Consider the following 21,964-nt stretch of genomic DNA (forward strand, 5'->3'; position numbering starts at 1 on the left):
ACAAGGCTGCAGGCTGAGTTATACAGGGAACTCTGAGTATCACTCATGTATTATAAGGGATAATGTACCCCCTACTGTAAATTATAAGGATATTAGCAGTCACTAAGGGGTTTTGTGACCATATTGTGCCCACATAGATTTAAGGAGATTTAAAAAGCCCCCATTCACAATTCCACACTGTCAGTTCATTAAAGGAATGTACAGATATAATGCCATGTGGGGCCTCTAATTGAATTCCACTAATTTAGGGTCAACTAACAATGGCACCAAGTTTGTAGCTGCCTCATACCCTGATCATAGCCAGAGCTGGCATTGCACAGCAGCATGGGCTTGTTACCGAAAGCCGTGGGGCTGGCTCCCATCCAATCTCCCAGCCAATCAGAAATGCAGAGGGCGTGTCTTGCCTGGCATGCTTGCAATACACCTGCTGTCTCAGATGGGGCCCTAGGTTAGCTAAGCCCCTCCCCCTTCCCACAGGTGCTCAGAAAGCTTCCCCCAGCCCTGACTGCTATTCATTAACACTGCAAGGCAGGGACGTGCTGCTGCCTGTAATGCACTGAAGCCTCTGCCTTTAGCCTACACTTGTGCCATAAAGAATGTACCCCAGATCTACAGGCCCCCTTTTATCGTTACCAGTCGTGCTCATAAAGCCCTGAATTGGTACCTTTTTTATAAGAATATTTGTATATTCTGAGGATTTTTTTTTTAATGTTGGCATCTTCTTATCATGGACAGACAAGGTTCCCTCCTGGTCCCCTCTTGCTTAAAGGGAGTGCTGCTCATCTTGCTTGTATTTAACACTAACGGAGACGCAACGCATTGTAAGTCTGACTTTATTGTTTCTATTAGATTTTATATAGTTGATTCCAGTGCTGGTCCTCGGGGGGCCCCTGCGACAGTTCAGTCTCCTAGAACCTCCTTAGACTTGCCCATGGCAAATCAGAATGGAACCCTCGCCCCTTTAGCTGCTACACTAGGGGGGGTTATCCCTGCCTGCTAGGTGCCTTAATTACACCTTAATTAACCAAAGAGAAAGCATCTGTACAGGGGAACCACAAAGAGAATTCTGGGTAATATTTATAACTTTCAAGAACCTGATTCTTGCTACAGTGTAAAGGAATAGTATTGAAATGAGAGGCTTAGTTGCCCTTTATCTAAATGGAAACTGGTATTCAAAAATATAGAATTGCCAGTGATCTAGAGATCGTAAGCTCTTCAGAACAGGAACCTCATTGCAATCTATGTCCTGAAATTCTGAACCCTTACATTTAATTCTCAAATCTTTGATGTATAGAAACTGTGCTGCTGTTTGTGTTTATGCCTTGGCAGGTACTGTGTACACTTGCGCTGCTATATACAGTACCAGCTTACATACTGAGGGCACTGATCTAATAGGATTTTGTCTTTTTTTTTGTATTTATAATGGGGAGAAATATAAAAAGGTACATGTTTTGCTTTTGAAGGAAGATAAAAAGAATATTTCTCTTTGTCAGGTTAAATATCAATGCTTAATGAAGTTACATGATTCATTAAATGTGTAGGATAAGAAATAATTTGCTTTTGATTTTAAAATATAAAAATATTAGGAGCTACCAGACCTGTATAACTCTGCCTTGTGCCTTTATATGGTCACAGGACCCCTCAGTGACTGCTAATATCCTTATCATTTACAGTAGGGGGTACATTATCCCTTATAATACATGAGTGATACTCAGAGTTCCCTGTATAACTCAGCCTGCAGCCTTGTGCCTTTATATGGTCACAGGACCCCTCAGTGACTGCTAATATCCTTATCATTTACAGTAGGGGGTACATTATCCCTTATAATACATGAGTGATACTCAGAGTTCCCTGTATAACTCAGCCTGCAACCTTGTGCCTTTATATGGGGGGCACAGAACCCCTCAGTGACTGCTAATATCCTTATCATTTACAGTAGGGGGTACATTATCCCTTATAATACATGAGTGATACTCAGAGTTCCCTGTATAACTCAGCCTGCAGCCTTGTGCCTTTATATGGGCACAGAACCCCTCAGTGACTGCTAATATCCTTATCATTTACAGTAGGGGGTACATTATCCCTTATAATACATGAGTGATACTCAGAGTTCCCTGTATAACTCAGCCTGCAGCCTTGTGCCTTTATATGGGCACAGAACCCCTCAGTGACTGCTAATATCCTTATCATTTACAGGAGGGGGTACATTATCCCTTATAATACATGAGTGATACTCAGAGTTCCCTGTATAACTCAGCCTGCAGCCTTGTGCCTTTATATGGTCACAGGACCCCTCAGTGACTTCTAATATCCTTATCATTTACAGTAGGGGGTACATTATCCCTTATAATACATGAGTGATACTCAGAGTTCCCTGTATAACTCAGCCTGCAGCCTTGTGCCTTTATATGGGCACAGAACCCCTCAGTGACTGCTAATATCCTTATCATTTACAGTAGGGGGTACATTATCCCTTATAATACATGAGTGCTACTCTGCTCTTCTGGCTGACCGGCTCCTAGCTGTAGTTAACATAAAGCTCTGTTACAGACTGAGTCTCCTGATGTTGGAATTTAAGCTATGGGCCGCTGGGGGTTGCAGCCCAGCCAAATTTGACCCGGTCAGCGCTTTGCATAGAGATTGCCCGGCCTGGCGATGTGGACATGAGCAGACATAAGGACACTGCTAATGTGTGTACTTACACTTACAATTCTAAATATAGAAGTTGCTTGTGCAAGTGAAAAACACTTTTCGCCTTTAGTAGAAATAAACGCAGGCCTTTATACGTGTCGCAGGCGTTGGTGTGGGGGGAGCCTGTTGTGTCCATAGGTGTCTCCAACATCAGGGATGGCCTTGGGTTGTTTTAGCTTCCATCATAAAGATTCTAAGATCATTTTCCTTTGTTATATGTTTATGATGCTGTTTAGATTTCTTTGCACTGCTGGTTCTGACTCCTGAAACTGTGTAGCAGAAGCCAGGCAATTAACAGAAGGAAACCTGATTCTGCTGCATCAGGAAGGGATAACACATACTTGAAGTGCAATGCCTGTTAAGGGTGAAGACACACGGAGCTACTAGTAGCAGCTACTTGTTGTGGCTACTAAAATAGACAATGCTGATCATTTACTGATAATTGTCTCTACATGTGTTTTAGAAGAGGCAATTCTCAGTATTGTCTATGGCACGGGATTTTCTGGTGTTTAGTAGCCGTGAAAAAGTAGCTGCTTCTAGTAGCTCAGTGTGTCTTCAACCCAAAAGAGAAACTATGAGCTTTAGTTAATGGGGTATTTCATCTTAAAATAACTTTTAGTATAATGTAGAGTGCTATACTAAGATGATTTGCAATTCATCTTCATTTTTTATTATTTGTGGTTTTTTAATGATTTACCTTTCTCAGCAGTTCTAAAGTTTGCAATTGCAGCACCTATCTGGTTGCTAGGGTCCAGTTTAACCTAGCAACCAGGCAGTGGTATTAAAGAGAGACATGAATATAAATAGAGGAGGGCCAAAATAGAAAGATCAATAATTAAAAGTAACAATAACAATAAAATTGTAGCCTCGCACACCAATAGTTTTTTGGCTGCCGGGATCAGTGACCCCCAGCTGAAAGCTGGAAAAGAGTCAGTAGAAGAGAGAAAATAATTCAGAAACTATAAAATATAAAAAATGAAGACCAATTACAAAGTTGTCAGGTAAAGAATATACTAAAAGTTAGACAGAAGGTGAACCACCTGTTATCCACCCCCAACACCATGGTATGTTCCACATCAGTGAGGCTTTATTGCTCTGTTTCTTCTGTCCTCTGAAAGATAAAGTTTATTGAAAGTGGATTTGTGCCTTTAGCCTTATGGAATTAACCTTTACCAGAGGCAGAGAAGAACCTAAATGCACCCAAGAGGAGAGTCACAGGGATGACTAAATGAGGGAAAGGGTAATGTTATTGCTTTATGGGTGTTGAGGTCCTTTATATGATTTAATTGATTGCCCAGGAGCTGAACGATCAGATCATCTTAATTTGGTCCAGCGTGTTGGTGGCCAAATTGGTTTAAGATCTGCTTGTTTGGAGCCCTGACAGAACAATCAGCTCATAAAGTTCTTTCATTGTTATTTTGGCCCTATGTTTGGGCTCATTGTCCTGCTGATCTTTTGCAGCTTGAACTTTCCATTTGGGGGATCCAAACTCCCCTACTGCTCTGGAAGTCCCCAGTCTGTAAAGGGGGACATTTCCCAATTGGCTCAGGGATAGAGTAACCCGTTTCTGTCCATATTTTATGTAGACTTTTTGGTCTTCACCATGTACCATGGATGGCTATGGTGGAAGCCTGGAGCATAAGGCTCTCATGTCAAGACTTGAGCCCTAAAGAGAACAGCAACCTTAGGGAATAATAGGGCTTCTTCTTTCTGTTAAAGTGTGGGGAGTACTGTGCTTATGCCAGCATCAGCTTTCTCTTTATATATGTTTCTTATTTTATATTCTCCCAATTTAAAAAAAAAATGTTTCGGTTTCAATCAATGGTCTAGATACTTCTGCAGGTCACTGTGTGTGTTTACTAAAAATTAGGTTCAGAAACTTTAGCTTATGCTTGTATTTTTAGTCATATTTACTCAAAATAACAGATCTGGTGTGAGGATAAAAACAGAAAAACAAAAAGGAAATATGTTTCACGGCATCATACTTTATGTATTACTCATTATTATAAGGGATAATGTACCCCCTACTGTAAATGATAAGGATATTAGCAGTCACTGAGGGGTTGTGTGCCCATATAAAGGCACAAGGCTGCAGGCTGAGTTATACAGGGAACTCTGAGTATCACTCATGTATTATAAGGGATAATGTACCCCCTACTGTAAATGATAAGGATATTAGAAGTCACTGAGGGGTTCTGAGACCATATAAAGGCACAAGGCTGCAGGCTGAGTTATACAGGGAACTCTGAGTATCACTCATGTATTATAAGGGATAATGTACCCCCTACTGTAAATAATAAGGATATTAGAAGTCACTGAGGGGTTCTGAGACCATATAAAGGCACAAGGCTGCAGGCTGAGTTATACAGGGAACTCTGAGTATCACTCATGTATTATAGGGGATAATGTACCCCTACTGTAAATGATAAGGATATTAGAAGTCTCTGAGGGGTTCTGTAAATATGTAAAGACCCAGGACATGGTTTGTGTGGAATTTCCTTTCTGATAAGGGTGAAGGCTAAGAATTCTAGTCCAGTGTGAGGTTCAACGTCAGGTTACAATCCAAATACACTTTCTTGTTTACTGTAAATATTTCTCCATAGTACAAGAATCTTGACACTTTGTCCATGTCTTGTTTTGGGGCTAAATACATTGTAGAAGGTTGGAGATAATGTCGATGCTTGTAAAGTTACTGATTGGGAGTAAATATGAAAAATTTGGTTTAAAAGATGGATAAAAATAGGCACAAAAATAACTTATGTTAGTAGCAATATAAACAAGCCGGTAGAGATGCCTTATTTGGAGCATATAGTAAATATAAATGACACCTCTGTAGTAATGACCAAACTGCATTCTTGACCTTAGAATTCCCATAGGTTGACATAACATTAAGCTCAATTTGCCCCTCATGTTGCATAACCTTTCCAGTATAACACGATATATGGGACAAAAGTCATAGACTTAACTCGAACCACCTTCTGACTCTTCTACAAGTTGTCTATGTGTTCTCCAGGGTATAGATGCAGGGTTTGTTCCTGTGCACTGCCTTTTAACTGTGCAGCCATACAGGCCGAACATCATAGGTATCCAACTGAGCAGGCCATGGGATGAACAGACAGATACCATATGAGGGGCCGAACATGGCATGCCCAGGGCTCCATTTACACCTTTTACTGGCAGATATGGTATATTGGTAGAAAAGATTTCCAGCATGGCTGATCCCTAAACTAACTGATATCCATAGTACAAGAATATTGGTGGGGACCAATGGGCCACCTTACATGAACCCAATACATTTCATATGTTAGTATCTTTACATATATTCCTTGCTTACAGTAGGGCTGATTCATGAATATAGGGACTAACTTGTCCTGCTGCAGTTACCCATAGCAGCCAATCCGACCATTTTCTAACGTGTAGTGACCTTTTCAAAGCTGGTTCCAACTGCTCTTTTGCAATTTATCTCCTATGTTGATAAATGCCCTAGTGTCTCCAAGTAAAATTCAGGACCAATGGTTGTCTAGTTAATAACATGGAAAATAATAAAAGTAAATAGTAGGAATGTGAGCCAGAGGTGTTGGGAAAAGAGAACAGGATGATAAGAAACATCAGTGCTTCCTTCTGCACTGTTCTACCCCAAACAGAAATTTCTCCTGCTCTCAGACTGTGCTTAGGAGGATGTTCTATTGGAGAACAGAAGAACGTTTGCAGTTAGAGTGGTCAAATTCAACTGCAAAGCCTCAAGACAGGGACCATCATGGCTAATTGATTAAAAAGCCCAAATCCTGTTACCCAGAACCCCTCCACTCAATGTATGTGGCAAAAACATGTTGAATGTTTCTTTGGATGATACCAAGAGGACACCTATAAACAATGTTTAGTTTCCATCAGCTACAGACCTGAAAGCACAATAGTCTGGTAACCTGTAAAGATCTGTATGAATAGGAAAAGATTGGGTATGAGTAACTGCTGTAAAATAATACTTATTAGGCAAATTTTGTAACCAATCTCTGGTGAGTAATTGTAACTGCCTCTTGTTTGCATGCCTCTTGACTCTACAACTGATAACATTTTCCATATGAATCTAACAGGGTCCTTATTGAAGCACAACTTTATTATATATGTGTGTGTAAAATAGATATACAAATGGGTGGAGGTGCTATAGATGGTACAGTATGATGGTACAGTATGAGCCTATATGAGAGTATCGCTTACTTTGTGCTACCATATTGTTTGCCTTAGCCAGTGCAGTATTGCTTATGGTGTTCACAAAACATTCCTCTGTAATTCTTTATTTAGAAATGTGGGTAGGACCTGCCATATATACAAACAGATGGTTGAATGGGTTCGAGACTTCCTTTTATACAAGATACATGTAAATAATAAACAGAACTAGAGAGGTACATTTCCTGAAGAAAATGTGAGTGGTGCTTGCCGTGGCAAAACTCGTGCCCCAATATTACAATGTTTTCTTCAGTTCTCTGTGACAATTGCCCTTGCTGGGGCATTTAACCGCCCACCCCTCACAAAAGTCATAGCACCCCATTCCCGAATAAGCCGCACGGTTTGACACCTCATTCATGGGTCTACGACAAATGTTGGTTAATTGCCCCCTGCTGGGGCAATTAACCTCCAACCCCTCAGAAAAGGCATAGCACCCCAATCCCGAATAAGCTGCATGGTTTGACACCTCATTCATGGGTCTAAGACAAACCGTGGTTAATTGCCCCCTGCTGGGGCAATTAACTGCCCACCCCTCAGAAAAGGCATAGCACCCCATTCCCGAATAAGCCGCACAGTTTGACACCTCATTCATGGGTCTACGACAAACGGTGGTTAATTGCCCCCTGCTGGGGCAATTAACTGCCCACCCCTCCCAAAAGTCACAGCACCCCATTCCCGATTAAGCCGCACGGTTTGACACCTCATTCATGGGTCTACAACAAACGGTGGTTAATTGCCCCCTGCTGGGGCAATTAACTGCCCACCCCTCAGAAAAGGCATAGCACCCCATTCCCGAATAAGCCGAATGGTTTGACACCTCATTCATGGGTCTACGACGAACTAGTTATTTACCAAAATCCCCATTATAAGTCAATGGGGCAAATTTGGGGACCTCTCTTGCCCCGGGGGTAAAACTTATACCCTTCTGCGGGGTATCTTCTGACACAGGTTGCAAACCTCTTAAAATGTGGTAAATTTCACGTTTCTAAAAAATTCCCTCTCTGCGCTACAATCCGTCAAAGTTGGCCTCAATGTTAAGTCTATGGGATTTTTGGGCCAGTTAATTGCCCCCTGCAGGGGCAATTAACCGCCAACCCCTTAGAAAAGACATAGCACCCCATTCCCGAATAGGCCGCACGATTTGACACCTAACTCATGGGTCTACGACAAACCGTGCGGGGCAAGTTCCGTGCCAAACTTTTGTACGGAAGAATAATAATAATAATAAGCCTGTGAGATAATAGTGATGCTTTGCTTCGCAAGCACCACTAATAATGATTCATTCAATAACGTCATCTTACGGTAATACTCGGCTCTAACTAATTATTAGCTTACTATGTCATTACTGCTTAGGACACCTTGATCTCTAAGTCCCTGTTGCATGCTCTGTTACCCACTGTCCTGAACCTCCTTTTATTGTTTTGGCTACAGTGAGATTGGAAACGTGTCTTTAAGAATTGGTGTGATCCAAAGCTTCCTTAGAAATGTTGCTCCTTCATTTAGACTTCAAAGGGGAAAAAAATCTGTTTTGTAAAGCTGAAGTCAGTAGAATCATTGATAGGTCTGAGGGCCATAAAAGCAGGCCCAAGGTCTTTGAGTTGTACAGTCCTTTTGAGATTGAGACTTGCAGATAGAGCAGTAGCTGTCTTTTTCAAATCAAGTTCCCCTTGGATGGTCAACTTTTGGTCAATGCCACCCAAAGCTCATAACCAGCTCATGACATAGAAAAACTCTGGTGTCATCAGTCATAAAGCTGTGGCTCCAAGAATATCTAAAATATCAACCCAAATTCAACTGTAATTGCCCTCCATGGTAGACTTATTCTTGTTAGTTTTTGGTTAGGGATCATCTTTTTGTTATCTATAGTGTCCCTGGTTATTCTTCCTAGTGTAGTCACCTCCTTTCCACCTTCCCTGCATGATGCAGAACTCTTGGATCCTATCTGTTAATTGTCCTGGCTATGTATATAAAAACAAATAAAAAGAACTGTTTATTACATGTATTTTCTTCATTTGTTTTTTTGGAAAAAAAAAATGAAAATATAAAAAAAGAATTAGACCTAAATATCTTCTAAACATGTTCCTTTCTGTCTTCCTTTCCATTAGTTTGTGGCAGCATGGACATCCGCAACGATGTGTCCCAGTTCCGCAAGCTGGAGAACTGTACGGTCATCCAGGGAAACCTGCAGATCCTGCTCATGTTTAGCACCAAACCTGAAGACTTCCGTGGCCTACGCTTCGAACGCCTGACCATGATCACCGAATACCTACTTCTGTTTCGAGTCTATGGCTTGGAGAGTCTTCGGGACCTCTTCCCCAACCTGTCCATCATCCGAGGCACAGATCTCTTCTTTCATTATTCGCTGGTGATCTTTGAGATGCCCCACCTAAGAGACATTGGCCTCCATAGCCTCACAAACATCCTGAATGGGGCTGTGCGCATTGAACGCAACCAAGAACTGTGTCACATTTCCACCATAGACTGGAGCCTGTTGTCAGAGTCGGTGGAGAACAACTACATTGTAGGAAATAAGCCTGTAGAGGAATGCGCTGATGTCTGTCCCGGAATACGTGACTCTGGGGAATCTTGTATAAAGACCCCTATCAATGGAAACATGGAGTCTCGCTGTTGGACATCCACCTCCTGCCAGAAAGGTAAAAAAGTTTTGTTGTGGGTGCAGTTTGTAATAATTTTGTATATTTTTTTAGTGGTTCAGATGGGTTCCTGCTTACTAGTTACTAGGAATAATGCAGAAAAGTCTAAAGGTACCCAGGCAGGGGCAGGCTTGAAAAGGCCATACATGTGCCAACTTGAAAATGATTAAGGTGCTAGTTGGCTTTGCACATACACAGGACAGCTTTCTCAAACTGATTTAGCCATTTACTCAAATGGCCACGCAACACTTGATAGGAAGTTGTGGTACTGTATCAATTCACACTTAAGGTCCCCATACACGGTAAGATCCGCTCCCTTGGCGAGATCGCCAAGCGAGCGGATCTTCCCCCGATATCCCACCTACGGGTGGGCGATATCGGGGAGCTTGAAGTTAAAAAAAATAATAATCCGATCGTTGATTATGTAGGCGGCACTGGGGCAGTCGGTTCGGGGACTGCATCAACGAGCCGATGCGGTCCCCGATCCGACTGGATTTTCTAACCTGGCCGACCGATAGCTGGCCAATTTCAGGCCAGATATCGGTCGGCCAGCCCGCTCGTTTCTGCCCCTACACGGGCAGATAAGCTGCCGAATCGGTCCAAGGGACCAATATCGGCAGCTACAATCTGCCCGTGTATGGGGAAATTAAAAGAACTACCAATGCCTTATCCATTCATTGAAAAGGACAATTAGAATTAGAGTACAATCCAACTCATTTGTGCGTATCATAAAATACAATCATCCAGAGAAGGAATGTTCTGGATACACAATAAGATATTTCCTAATACTACAGGTACAGGACCTGTTATCCAGAATGCTCTAGACCTGGGGTTTTCTGGATAAGGGATCTTTCTGTAATTTGGATCTCCATAACTTAAGTCTGCTAAAAATCATTCAAATATTGATTAAACCCTATAGGCTTGTTTTGCCTCCAATAAGGGGTAATTATATCTTAGTTGGGATCAAGTACAGGTACTGTTTTATTATTACAGAGAAAAGGGAATCATTTAACCATTAAATAAACCCAATAGGCCTGTTCTGCCCCCAATAAGGGGTAATTATATCTTAGTTGGGATCAAGTACAGGTACTGTTTTATTATTACAGAGAAAAGGGAATCATTTAACCATGAAATAAACCCAATAGGACTGTTCTGCCCCCAATAAGGATTAATTATATCTTAGTTGGGATCAAGTACAGGTACTGTTTTATTATTACAGAGAAAAGGGAATCATTTAACCATTAAATAAACCCAATAGGGCTGTTCTGCCCCCAATAAGGGGTAATTATATCTTAGTTGGGATCAAGTACAGGTACTGTTTTATTATTACAGAGAAAAGGGAATCATTTAACCATTAAATAAACCCAATAGGGCTGTTCTGCCCCAATTATGGGTAATTATATCTTAGTTGGGATCAAGTACAGGTACTGTTTTATTATTACAGAGAAAAGGGAATCATTTAACCATTAAATAAACCCAATAGGGCTGTTCTGCCCCCAATAAGGGGTAATTATATCTTAGTTGGGATCAAGTACAGGTACTGTTTTATTATTACAGAGAAAAGGGAATCATTTAACCATTAAATAACCCAATAGGGCTGTTCTGCCCCCAATAAGGGGTAATTATATCTTAGTTGGGATCAAGTACAGGTACTGTTTTATTATTACAGAGAAAAAGGGAATCTTTTGTAAACATTAGAATTATCAGCTTATAATGGAGTCTATGGGAGATGGCCTTTCCGTAATTAGGAACTTTTTTCTTATAGAATACTGCCTGATCCTAGGTAAATAAACTCTACATTAATATGATATTCAGTGTCAGACTGGCCCACCGGGATCCCAGGAAAACCCCTGTTGGGCCCAGTTGTCAGTGGGCCCTCTTGCTTCTATTTGGCCATTTAATGGTCATTCCATATTTCTGTATGGGAACAAAGACTTAACAGATGTTAGAATAGAGTATAGTACGTGGAGAAAAGAGAATAGGAGAATAAAGAGGTTGAGGGAGGAGGTTACGGTCCAAGGTTTTCTGGTGGATCCCTGGCATCTCAGTCCGACACTGATATTATTCCTTTTAAACACTAGACATGAAAGTGTTCTATCAGCCTCGGAGGCTGGTGTAACCGGTAAATGTTGCTGTTGTATGTCCCGTATATTCACACTGTTAAACAGCAATAAGTTACTGCTTTCCTGCTGCATGGACGGGACCTGGTAATATGATCCATCCAGGCAGCAGGTTAGGTGTTTACTGAAAATGGCCGCGATCGTGCTTCTGGTGTTTACTGTAAACACCGAGGTCTTATCTCTCCGTCTCTGTTTTCTCTCTTCATTCCACTGGACCTTCAGAAAACACAGTGTTTGTGCAATAAGCACACAATTAGCACTAATGAAAGCACCTCATTAAATCTATTGGCTTGTGTGTCTTCTCTGTTTCCATGCAAAGAACAGAAGAGCAGACTGGGAAATATTTTGAAGGTGGATAGGGACTAATTGGCTTTTCTTGTTGCTATTTAAAGCCTGAGGCAATGGCACAGTATGCCAGGTTGTTTTAACTCCATGGGCTTCTCAGGGAAAGCTGTAGCAATCAAAAACCCTGTGCTGACAGTAGGTTTGCCTACCATAATGGAGGCCGTGGAGACCTGTGAAAAGATGACCACATCAATGTGACAAGGCCGCCTAGCCAGATGAGATTTTCAAATTTGCCCTATTGATATATGGATGATGGTCCTATACACGGGCCAATAAGTTGCTGACTGGGTCTGAAGGGGGCACCTACTTGTATGGCCAGTTTTACTCATACATTATGGGGAAGAGGTCTAGAAGACTCTCCAAGCCGTAGACTTTAAACAGAAGTAAAACTCTTTCCATTTGAATGTGTCTCTTGGGTGAAAAAGGTTGGGGACCCCTGGCCTAGAGGAATTGGGGTTGTCAGGGATGTAATGATTGGAGCAGATTGGTAGCATAACAGGATGGGTTATTGAATGGGTCCTTTGAATCCACCATTGGTGCAGCCAATGAGAGAATGAGACTATACATGGTGTTATTGGTCACTTGGGAGTTCACTTACCCTTCGCACCTTAGTGCTAGAGCTCATGGAGCTTAATTGCCTCCTCACCAGAGAAACTTGCATTAGATATGGCCACTCAAACTGCAATACAGAGAACTTTCTACTGTAAGCATCCATATATGTAGAAGCTGCCATACTGCATCCTCTGCCAACCCTACATGAAGTGGATGTATCCTACCAGCAGAAAGGGTGTTTCCTTGAGGTACAAATAGTAAGAAAGCTTAAGGTAAGCCACTTGGTGCTGTCAACAATGTATGAGAGTGATCGCTTGTAAGAAACCAAATATGGACAAATTGCTACCCTCTAGTTTCTTCTATATCCATGGAAAGCCTTTATCTATCAGTGGATGTGCTAGTTATAATTCAGCAATGCCTGCAGTTAAGCAAGTATACCCACAGCTGGTTTAGTGTCATCTGCAAATATGATACTACACTATATACAATGTCATTAAGTAAACAGAAGGAACTGAGCCCAGTACTTATTCTTGTGGTCTGCAGGGAACATTGGTGTATGGAACAGAGGGTGGGCTTAGATCCAAGCAGTCACATAGGGTCTCACTAGATCAGTGGTTCCCAAATTGTGGGGCTGCACTCTCAGGTGGGGGGGGGGGATGCTTAGAGCAGTGGAAAATGGGGCTCAGCCTGAAAACCAGAATAAGGGATAATGGTTCGTTACCCTTCTACATACACCTGAAAAGCCTGTTAGAAGGTGAGATCTTGGGGAAATATGTATGTGTAATAGGTATATGTATTGGATGCCCTAGATATTCTTGTATTTATGACTGAAAAACTGATAAACTCATATTTTTATATCTGAACCCATTTCATGAGCTAAGGGAAACCTGACCAAAAGTTGGACCTTCCGTGGGAGGTCATGACCAAAGGTTGAGCATCCAAAGGCAGTTTGAACTAAAAGTGTTTGAGACCCACTGCTGTACAGCAACCAGCTATGAACCTTGCCCGCTGCATGTGGCACAAAGTGCTTCTCATAGCAACACCTTGGGGCCCATTTACTAAACAATTTTGAGATTATTTCGTATGTATTCTAACTTTCTTCTAACTTATAGAACATTTTGGAATGTATGTCAAAAGTTTGTTAAAATTCCACGAGTTTTCCGTGGTTTTTGTTAAATTTCCACGAAAAAAACGTACTTTGTGCAAAGAATACAACATTTCGGGATTTCCCAAAGTGGAAAACGATTTAGTTACCCTTTCCTTGGGACTATCTTTTTGCCAGGTTTGATCTGTGGCGTATCATTGAGTCCTATGGAAGGCTTCCAAAGCCAGAAAGGTTTTTGTGGCATAACAAACTTTTCAGCACGAAAATATTGTGACTTTCGGAACACAATTGCGATATTTTCGTACGAACAATAAAAGCACTTTCGTGACATTTTAGAACTTCAGAAATGATCGTGGTTACTCCGAATTTATACCATTAAGCCCAGAAAAAAATCAGGTCTTAGTAAATGTGGCCCCTTGTGTTGGGCACTAAAAGTTCCATCCTATGCTTTACCTTCAAGTAGGTTTGTCACCTGGCTGGTACTTTACTGGCCTGGCCAGTAAAAATGATGCTTGATGCCAATGTTATTAATAGGGAAAATAAGTGAAAAATATAGGAATGCTGATATTTTTTTCCAGAAAAGGTACCAATCCTACCTTAAAGCAAGAGTATAAATTTAGGGCCATCAGCTTATCCCGGGCTCAGTTTATTCAAATCGTGTGTTTATTTTCGGGGAAACATCAGTGGGGAACAGCGACCCCTAGTGGCTCTTTACACATACAGCAGCTTACTGAGCAAGGTTACATAGCAAATAGGATATTACAGTGCTTTATTTAGCTTTTGATTAGTTTTTTCTTTGTTAGCTCATCTATGTGAAATGCTCATAAAATACTACAGATGTGATGAAAGTGTTTAATCACTTACCCTTCAGTACATATCTGCCTAGCATGGATAAGTTTCATATTAAGCAATTCTGTAAATCTATTTAGCAGTTCACAGTATGGTAGCTCACACCTGGATGCATCACTTTTAAACTAGTAGTAGCGGGACAGTCATCCCAGGCCGGGATATATATACATGTATTAAAAAATCCGCCCGCTAATCCAAGTCCCTGCCAACAGTATGGCTCCTTAGCTAGGCTACTGAAAGGGTTTCACCTTAGGACCCCCTTTCCATGTATAGCCTGGTACTCTGCTGAAGTGGCACTCGAAAATAAATAGAATGTTAGGGCCCATTGTGGCTTACTGAAGTACTCTATATATTGCATTTTAGGAGCCTGTAGGGGGGAATGGACTGTAAGGGTGCCCAAATTATTGGTAATTCCCCAGTATAGGGTTAAATAAGTGTTAGGAATAATCATTATAGATAACATGTTATAGTGTAATTAGGCCACTAGGTGGCAGTAAGTTGAGTTATAGGTTAATGGGTGCATTATAGTTTCTGGCTACTAGGGGTAGTAGAGTTAACTGGGTATAAAAGGGGGAACCCCCCGCCCAAGGCTGGGGTCCAGGGATATTTCAGCTTTCAGATGAACATAGGCTGGAGGGACCTGGCTCAGGAGTTCTCTATAGAGGTAGGATGAGATAGAGATAGCTGGAGTGAAGCGAGCACTAGGTGTACAAGTAAGGCACGCCAGTGAATATGGGTAGCCTGAACCCCATCCAGGAGTTTGTTTGGCTTAGAGCCGTGGCTGTACCGCAGTGAGGGTTACAGTGATGGGACCAGGGCTAGTGATAGGAGGCTTCCGGCCAGAGAGATGCCACAGGAAAAGTCCTGTCTAGCAGAAGGGCAGAGGGGTGTCTGAGGTACAACGGAAAAGAAAGTCCATTAATAAAATAGTAGAGAGTTTAGAGGCCACCCTTGTCTAGAGTTTCCTGGTGGGAAATTTAACCCCAATATAACACTAATTCAATGTAGCACTGCCGTAGTACATGTACCATACGCCATTGCATGGAGCTCTATACAGTTCTCTGGGTCATTTTTTTGCAATGGGTTTATAAGGTACTACTGGCTTCTCTGCAATGTGTTACCTATCTGGATATCCACACCAGGACACGCCAAGCCTTCCTCTCTCTCTCCTTTATTTCCCAGGCGTTAGGCACGTAATGCTACTTAGTCATGGGAATGACCTTTCAGAACTCTTACACCAAGGTGAATTAAGCTTTAATCCCAGCATAGAGTAGACCTGGGGCAATGGGGGTTTTGCAGAGTCACGTTCAGGTCCAAACTAGCAATCTATGAATTCTGGCAAATGCCAGAGGGGCTGCTGTTAGATGCCATAAACAGTCACTATTTATTGGGCTGGGGGGGCTGTTTGGGCCTCTGTGTAGTGGAAATACCTATTTTGGGTCTCAGTCCAGACCTGGCGGCACTCTTCACACACTGAGGGGAAGGTTTTGCTATAGTTTTATTATAGGACCGGGGGTGACATATGTTCTGAATATGTCTGTGTATGGAGTTGCTTAAAACCCTTGGAATTCTTTTGCTTTTTTCAAATCCTAATTCCATTGTGTTTCTAAAGTACATAATCGACCCTTCTGCCATTGTAAAGGCTAAAGGGGAAATATACACCTATATATATGCATCTATGTTACATATGAAAAAACTAAAATGGATTTCTGCCTATTCTATTAATTTAAAAAAAAACATACTTTTTATATTTGTTTTTATTGTAGAAAATTAACCGATCATTGTTTTCACACTTACTATACTATTACCAAACAAGTCCCGTTGCTTTAAATTTATTTATACTAGATATACCATGACCTGGATGAATGAAAATCTTCATAGACATACTTACTACTTCCTTCTTCCCCCCCTGTAATCAGAAGAGTTTGTTTAAATAGACATAATGAGCTCCATATAAACAAGCTCCACTTCCCTTCCTTGAGTTCAGGAAAAATCCATTATGTATGGGCTTAACTGAGAAGGGTAAATTAATTAATAGCCTCTTCCTAGCCCCATGTTTTGTTTCCAAAATAATATGCTGGAAAGTACAGGTATGGGAGCCATTATCCAGAATGCTCGGGACCTGGGGTTTTCCATATAAGGGGTTTTTCTGTAATTCGGATCTCATACCTTGAGTTTGCTAAAAAAATATTTAAACATTAAACCAACTAGGATTGTTTTGGCTCCAATAAGGGGTAATTATATCTTAGTTGGGATCAAGTACAGGTACTGTTTTATTATTACAGAGAAAAGGGAATCATTTAACCATGAAATAAACCCAATAGGGCTGTTCTGCCCCCAATAAGGGGTAATTATATCTTAGTTGGGATCAAGTACAGGTACTGTTTTATTATTACAGAGAAAAGGGAATCATTTAACCATGAAATAAACCCAATAGGGCTGTTCTGCCCCCAATAAGGGGTAATTATATCTTAGTTGGGATCAAGTACAGGTACTGTTTTATTATTACAGAGAAAAGGGAATCATTTAACCATGAAATAAACCCAATAGGGCTGTTCTGCCCCAATAAGGGGTAATTATATCTTAGTTGGGATCAAGTACAGGTACTGTTTTATTATTACAGAGAAAAGGGAATCATTTAACCATGAAATAAACCCAATAGGGCTGTTCTGCCCCAATAAGGGGTAATTATATCTTAGTTGGGATCAAGTACAGGTACTGTTTTATTATTACAGAGAAAAGGGAATCATTTAACCATGAAATAAACCCAATAGGGCTGTTCTGCCCCCAATAAGGGGTAATTATATCTTAGTTGGGATCAAGTACAGGTACTGTTTTATTATTACAGAGAAAAGGGAATCATTTTTAAAAATGTGAATTATTTGATTAAAATGGAGTCTATGGGAGATTGCCTTTCCGTAATTCGGAACTTTCTGGATAATGGGTTTCTGAATAAGGGGTCTGATACCTGTACTTTCAGTTTCACTATGTAGTACAGGAAATGACAGGTGTCTATGTATTAAAAATCTATTGTGGGCCGGGTTCACTTGTAGTTTCAATTAGTGAGTACTAATTGAGACAATTTGCATTTGGTTTACATTTTTTATTATATGCAGTTTTTGATTTATTTAGCTCTTTGTTCAGCAGCTCTCCAGTTTGGAAAATCAGGTGCTCTCTAGTTGCTAGGGTCCAGTTTACCCTAGCAACCAGGCAGTTGTTTGAAAGACAGACAGGAATATGAATAGAGGAAGGCCTAAGTAGAAAGTAAGCAAAAGAAACTAATTGTAGCATTACAGAGCAGTAGTTTTTTTGCTGCCAGGGTCAGTGACCCCCATTTGTATGTATGTATATATAACTTTATTTATAAAGTGCCACAAGGGTACGCAGCGCTGTACAATCTTACAATATACACAATTACACACAGGGAGGACAAGTGTTATAATAAATAAATACAATAAATATATATAAATACACAGGGAATAAGTGCCATGTGGTATGAGACACAGTAGGAAGGAGGTCCCTGCCCCGTAGAGCTTACAATCTACTTGGAAAGAGAAGAAAAAACTAAAACTAATAATAAAAAAAAGACCAATTGTAAAGATGCTAGAAATAGGTAATTCAATAACATACTAAAACTTAGCTTAAGGTTGAACCACAACTTTAAAACAATAGGGAAAATTCCGCTCAGCACAGTTTTTCCTTCTACATCTTATCAACTGACTCCGGGCACATTGCTCAGCCACTATTAACTATAGGAGCCATACTGAATGGATCAGATTTAAAATGTGTAGATGTGATAATATGGCTCTTTTTGTGTACTGGGCAGATCTAAGATATTGGTCCTCTCCTCTGAAATACAATCTATAAAAGACAATCCCATCTTCTTATATATTGTTATATTTAAGTCCTTTCCACCCTTCCTCTATCCCACAATATTAAATCATTAATGCATCAGCCGTAGGTGGAGATTCCTCCTCCAGATACCCCAATTTCCAAATCCTTCTCCCATACACTAATAACACTAATAATTCCTGTACCCATATCTGTCCTCTGTGATTTAAAAATTTCTTCTCAAATATCAAGTAATTATGATAAAGTATTAACTGTAAATACTGTACAGTAAATTTCTTTCAACATGGAACAATATGTGATAAGCATAAGGCCTATAACACGAAGAGCATCAGACCAGGGTATGCATGGCCCACCGGGGCTCTAACCCAGGGCCCCCCACCACTCGCCTCTTCCCCCGCATGTACCTTATGCTATGGTCACAATGATAGGGGAGGGAGGGCGGCAGGGGAGCGATGGCAACTGGGCAACAACCACACTTGCAGGTGGGAACAGGTGTGGGTCAGTGGTACCATTAGGTTCTTTCCCCTTGTTCCCACTGGCCCAGTCCAACCCTGAACATAAAAGATATTAGTATGGAGCAGTGGTTCCCAAAATGTGGATCTGGGTTGGCTTGGAGCAGTGGTAGGGGGCTCAGCCTGAGGGCCATTTAGTGTTAGAAGCCTGTATACTCTCCTAGATACATCTGAAAGCCCAATTTGAAGGTCAGTTATAGTGATATTTGGGTGAAATCTCATTTTGCTGTCTTATATATTCTTATAGCTATGACTTTTTCCAATGACCAGTGTTTTCCTATATCTGTAACCTTGTTATGAGCTAAAAGGGGCCCTTACCAAAGGCTAAACTTCCAAGGGGGGTCTTGGAGTAAAACAGTCCAACCGCCTCTGGGGAATAGAGGAATATAGTTACACAGTTTCAACCTTCTTTCCAATAATATAGTGAGTCCCTCAAAGGTGAACAGAGCTTGTACTATAGGCTTATTGGCTGGAGTAAATATATGTGTTTATACAGTATACATAGATAGGGACTTCTGTATCTTCAGATTATAATGCATCATATGATACTGCATCCATAGGACTTGTTTTTGTTTATTTATTTGCCCTTTCTTATAGGCCACGCCTACTCAATTTCTTCCTGATATCGGCCCATTGAATCTACCTACAATCTACCTACAAGTACCAGCCAATAAATTTTACATTTTTAGTATGGTGGTCAGTGTCAAGTATGGCTATGTAATCTCATTTACTGTATCTCCTTGGAACTTCATGGATTGGAAGAGAACTTGTTGAGCCAAATGCTCCCAGTCTGATGTATGGGAAGTATTAATAAATGGCCTCTAGTTAACTATGAAATAGTGCAAGTCACCCCCTTCACTTTCATTCATTTTCACTCTCCAACACTCTCATAATGGCACAGCTTTCCAGCAGATGTTCCTAAGGTTTCTGGGTTCATTCCTCTTTGATGCCATATAACGCTTTGCTCTGGCCCTGTAGATTCAGTTGCTTTCCGGGTGATGATGGAATCCTTCTGTTGCTGCCGACTTAAAACGCAAATCTAATTGCCTCGGGGAGTTTGCACAGCCTGTGTCAATGTTTGATCACCTTCAGTCTGAGCTGGTTCTGATAAAATAAATGGGTACTAGTCTATTTCCATGGACACGCATCCTGGCCAGCAGGAATATTACATTCTATTACACTTATGAGAGGAAGGGAAACCTAAATTTAAGTTGAAGTCAGGGCTTTACCAACTTGTTGATCTCTCTTACTCTTATATCTATCCATCTGTCCATCTATCTATCTATCATGTATCAATCTATCGCTATGTATCTATATCATCGCTATCTATCGCTATATCTATCTATCTATCTAGTTAGCTATCTATCTATATCGCTATCTATATCGCTATCTATCTATATCTATCCTATCTATCTATCTATCTATCTAGTTGGCTAGCTATCTAGTTAGCTATCTATCTATATCGCTATCTATATCGCTATCTATCTATATCTATCTATCTATCTATCTATCTATCTATCTATCTATCTATCTATATCTATCTATCTAGTTAGCTATCTATCTAGTTAGCTATCTATCTAGTTAGCTATCTATCTATCTATCTATCTATCTATCTATCTATCTATCTAGTTGGCTATCTATCTAGTTAGCTATCTATATCGTTATCTATCCCTATCGCTATCTATCTATATCTATCTATCTATCTATCTATCTAGTTAGCTATCTATCTATATCGCTATCTATCTATCTATCTATCTAGTTAGCCATCTATCTATATCGCTATCTATATCGCTATCTATCCCTATCGCTATCTATCTATATCTATCTATATCTATCTATATCTATATCTATCGATCTATATCTATATATCTATCTAGTTAGCTATCTATATCGCTATCTATATCTATCTATATCTATCGATCTATATCTATATATCTATCTAGTTAGCTATCTATATCGCTATCTATATCGCTATCTATATCGCTATCTATCGCTATCTACAGAATATCTATCTAGCTATCTATATCGCTATCTATCGCTATCTATCTATCTCTATCTATCTAGCTATATAGCTATCCATCGCTATCTATATCTATCTATATCTATCTTTATCTATCTTTATCTATCTATATATCTATCTATCTTAAATATCTACCTGGCTGTCTGTCTGTATCTCTATTTCTTGCTCTGATGAAGGATTTCAAAAAGGCCGAAACATCTGATTTCTTTTCTGAACATTGATAATTTTCATGCCATAAGTAGTGTGCCTAGTATTAAAGTCTAAAACAAAAATATGGCTAGAAATACTTTGTTTTATATACTGAGCTTACTGTACCTGTTGGGTTGGCAACTATCCCCTTCTGAACGTTACGTGGGTGATATCAGGGGGCACTAATGAGGTTGGGGGGCTGAGATGATGGCATTTACGGGGCGGGTTTGCGGCGTCAGGTGGTGGGATATGATGTGGTGCCCAATGATTGGTTGACTGCCATGTAAATTAATAGAGTCCTGACTGGATTTCAAACTTCTGAATTCCAGCCAGTCCACTTCAAACTAACAACAGCCTTTGTGAAAACTGGACTGGCCAGTTCGAAAACGGACCCTAGTTCCAGCCTATTGGTTCAACGCCCTTAGAACAATAATGATCCAGGCCTTCAAGGTTGTCTTTGCTGCTTCATTAAGAATTTACTGAAATATCCCATTCAGAGAAGCGGCATACCTTCCTCTGCTTTTCTGTAGGATATTTGCAAAAGACTCTTCTGGTCACTGAGCTGCACTGTGACGAAACTATGTATAGACCTTTGGCGTATTGATGTAACCATTTTTGGGGTGCATAAGCTCATCACTCTTTGGTGATAAAGTCTTGGGTCCCCCAGGAGTTCCAGTGGGCTTTTCTCAGGCCTGAATAGAGTTGAGTACTAGTGTCACATTGCTTCCGATATCAGTGGAGCTACTCCTGGTCCATCGGTAATCTTTCAAAGAACAAACATCATCCAGAACCTTAGATAAGTATATGAAGCTCTGCTGGGAGCCATGTTTGGGTGACTTTCCTCCATAATA

General features: G+C 40.6%; 1 protein-coding gene across 3 annotated transcripts in view; it reads left to right on the forward strand.

Annotated features, from left to right (window-relative positions):
• Positions 1 to 482: 482 nt before the first annotated feature.
• Positions 483 to 21,964, forward strand: part of insrr (insulin receptor related receptor) — a 51,113-nt gene continuing 29,631 nt past the window's right edge. For all 3 annotated transcript variants that reach the window (XM_004917350.4, XM_002938994.5, XM_004917351.4), the window contains exons 1-2: positions 483 to 821; positions 9,021 to 9,569. In XM_004917350.4, the coding sequence (XP_004917407.2) occupies positions 728 to 821; positions 9,021 to 9,569 (643 nt within the window). In that variant the 5' untranslated portion in view covers positions 483 to 727. The remainder of the gene's footprint in view (positions 822 to 9,020; positions 9,570 to 21,964) is intronic.

The sequence above is a fragment of the Xenopus tropicalis genome, chromosome 8 (assembly GCF_000004195.4).
Source record: "Xenopus tropicalis strain Nigerian chromosome 8, UCB_Xtro_10.0, whole genome shotgun sequence".
NCBI lineage: Eukaryota > Metazoa > Chordata > Amphibia > Anura > Pipidae > Xenopus > Xenopus tropicalis.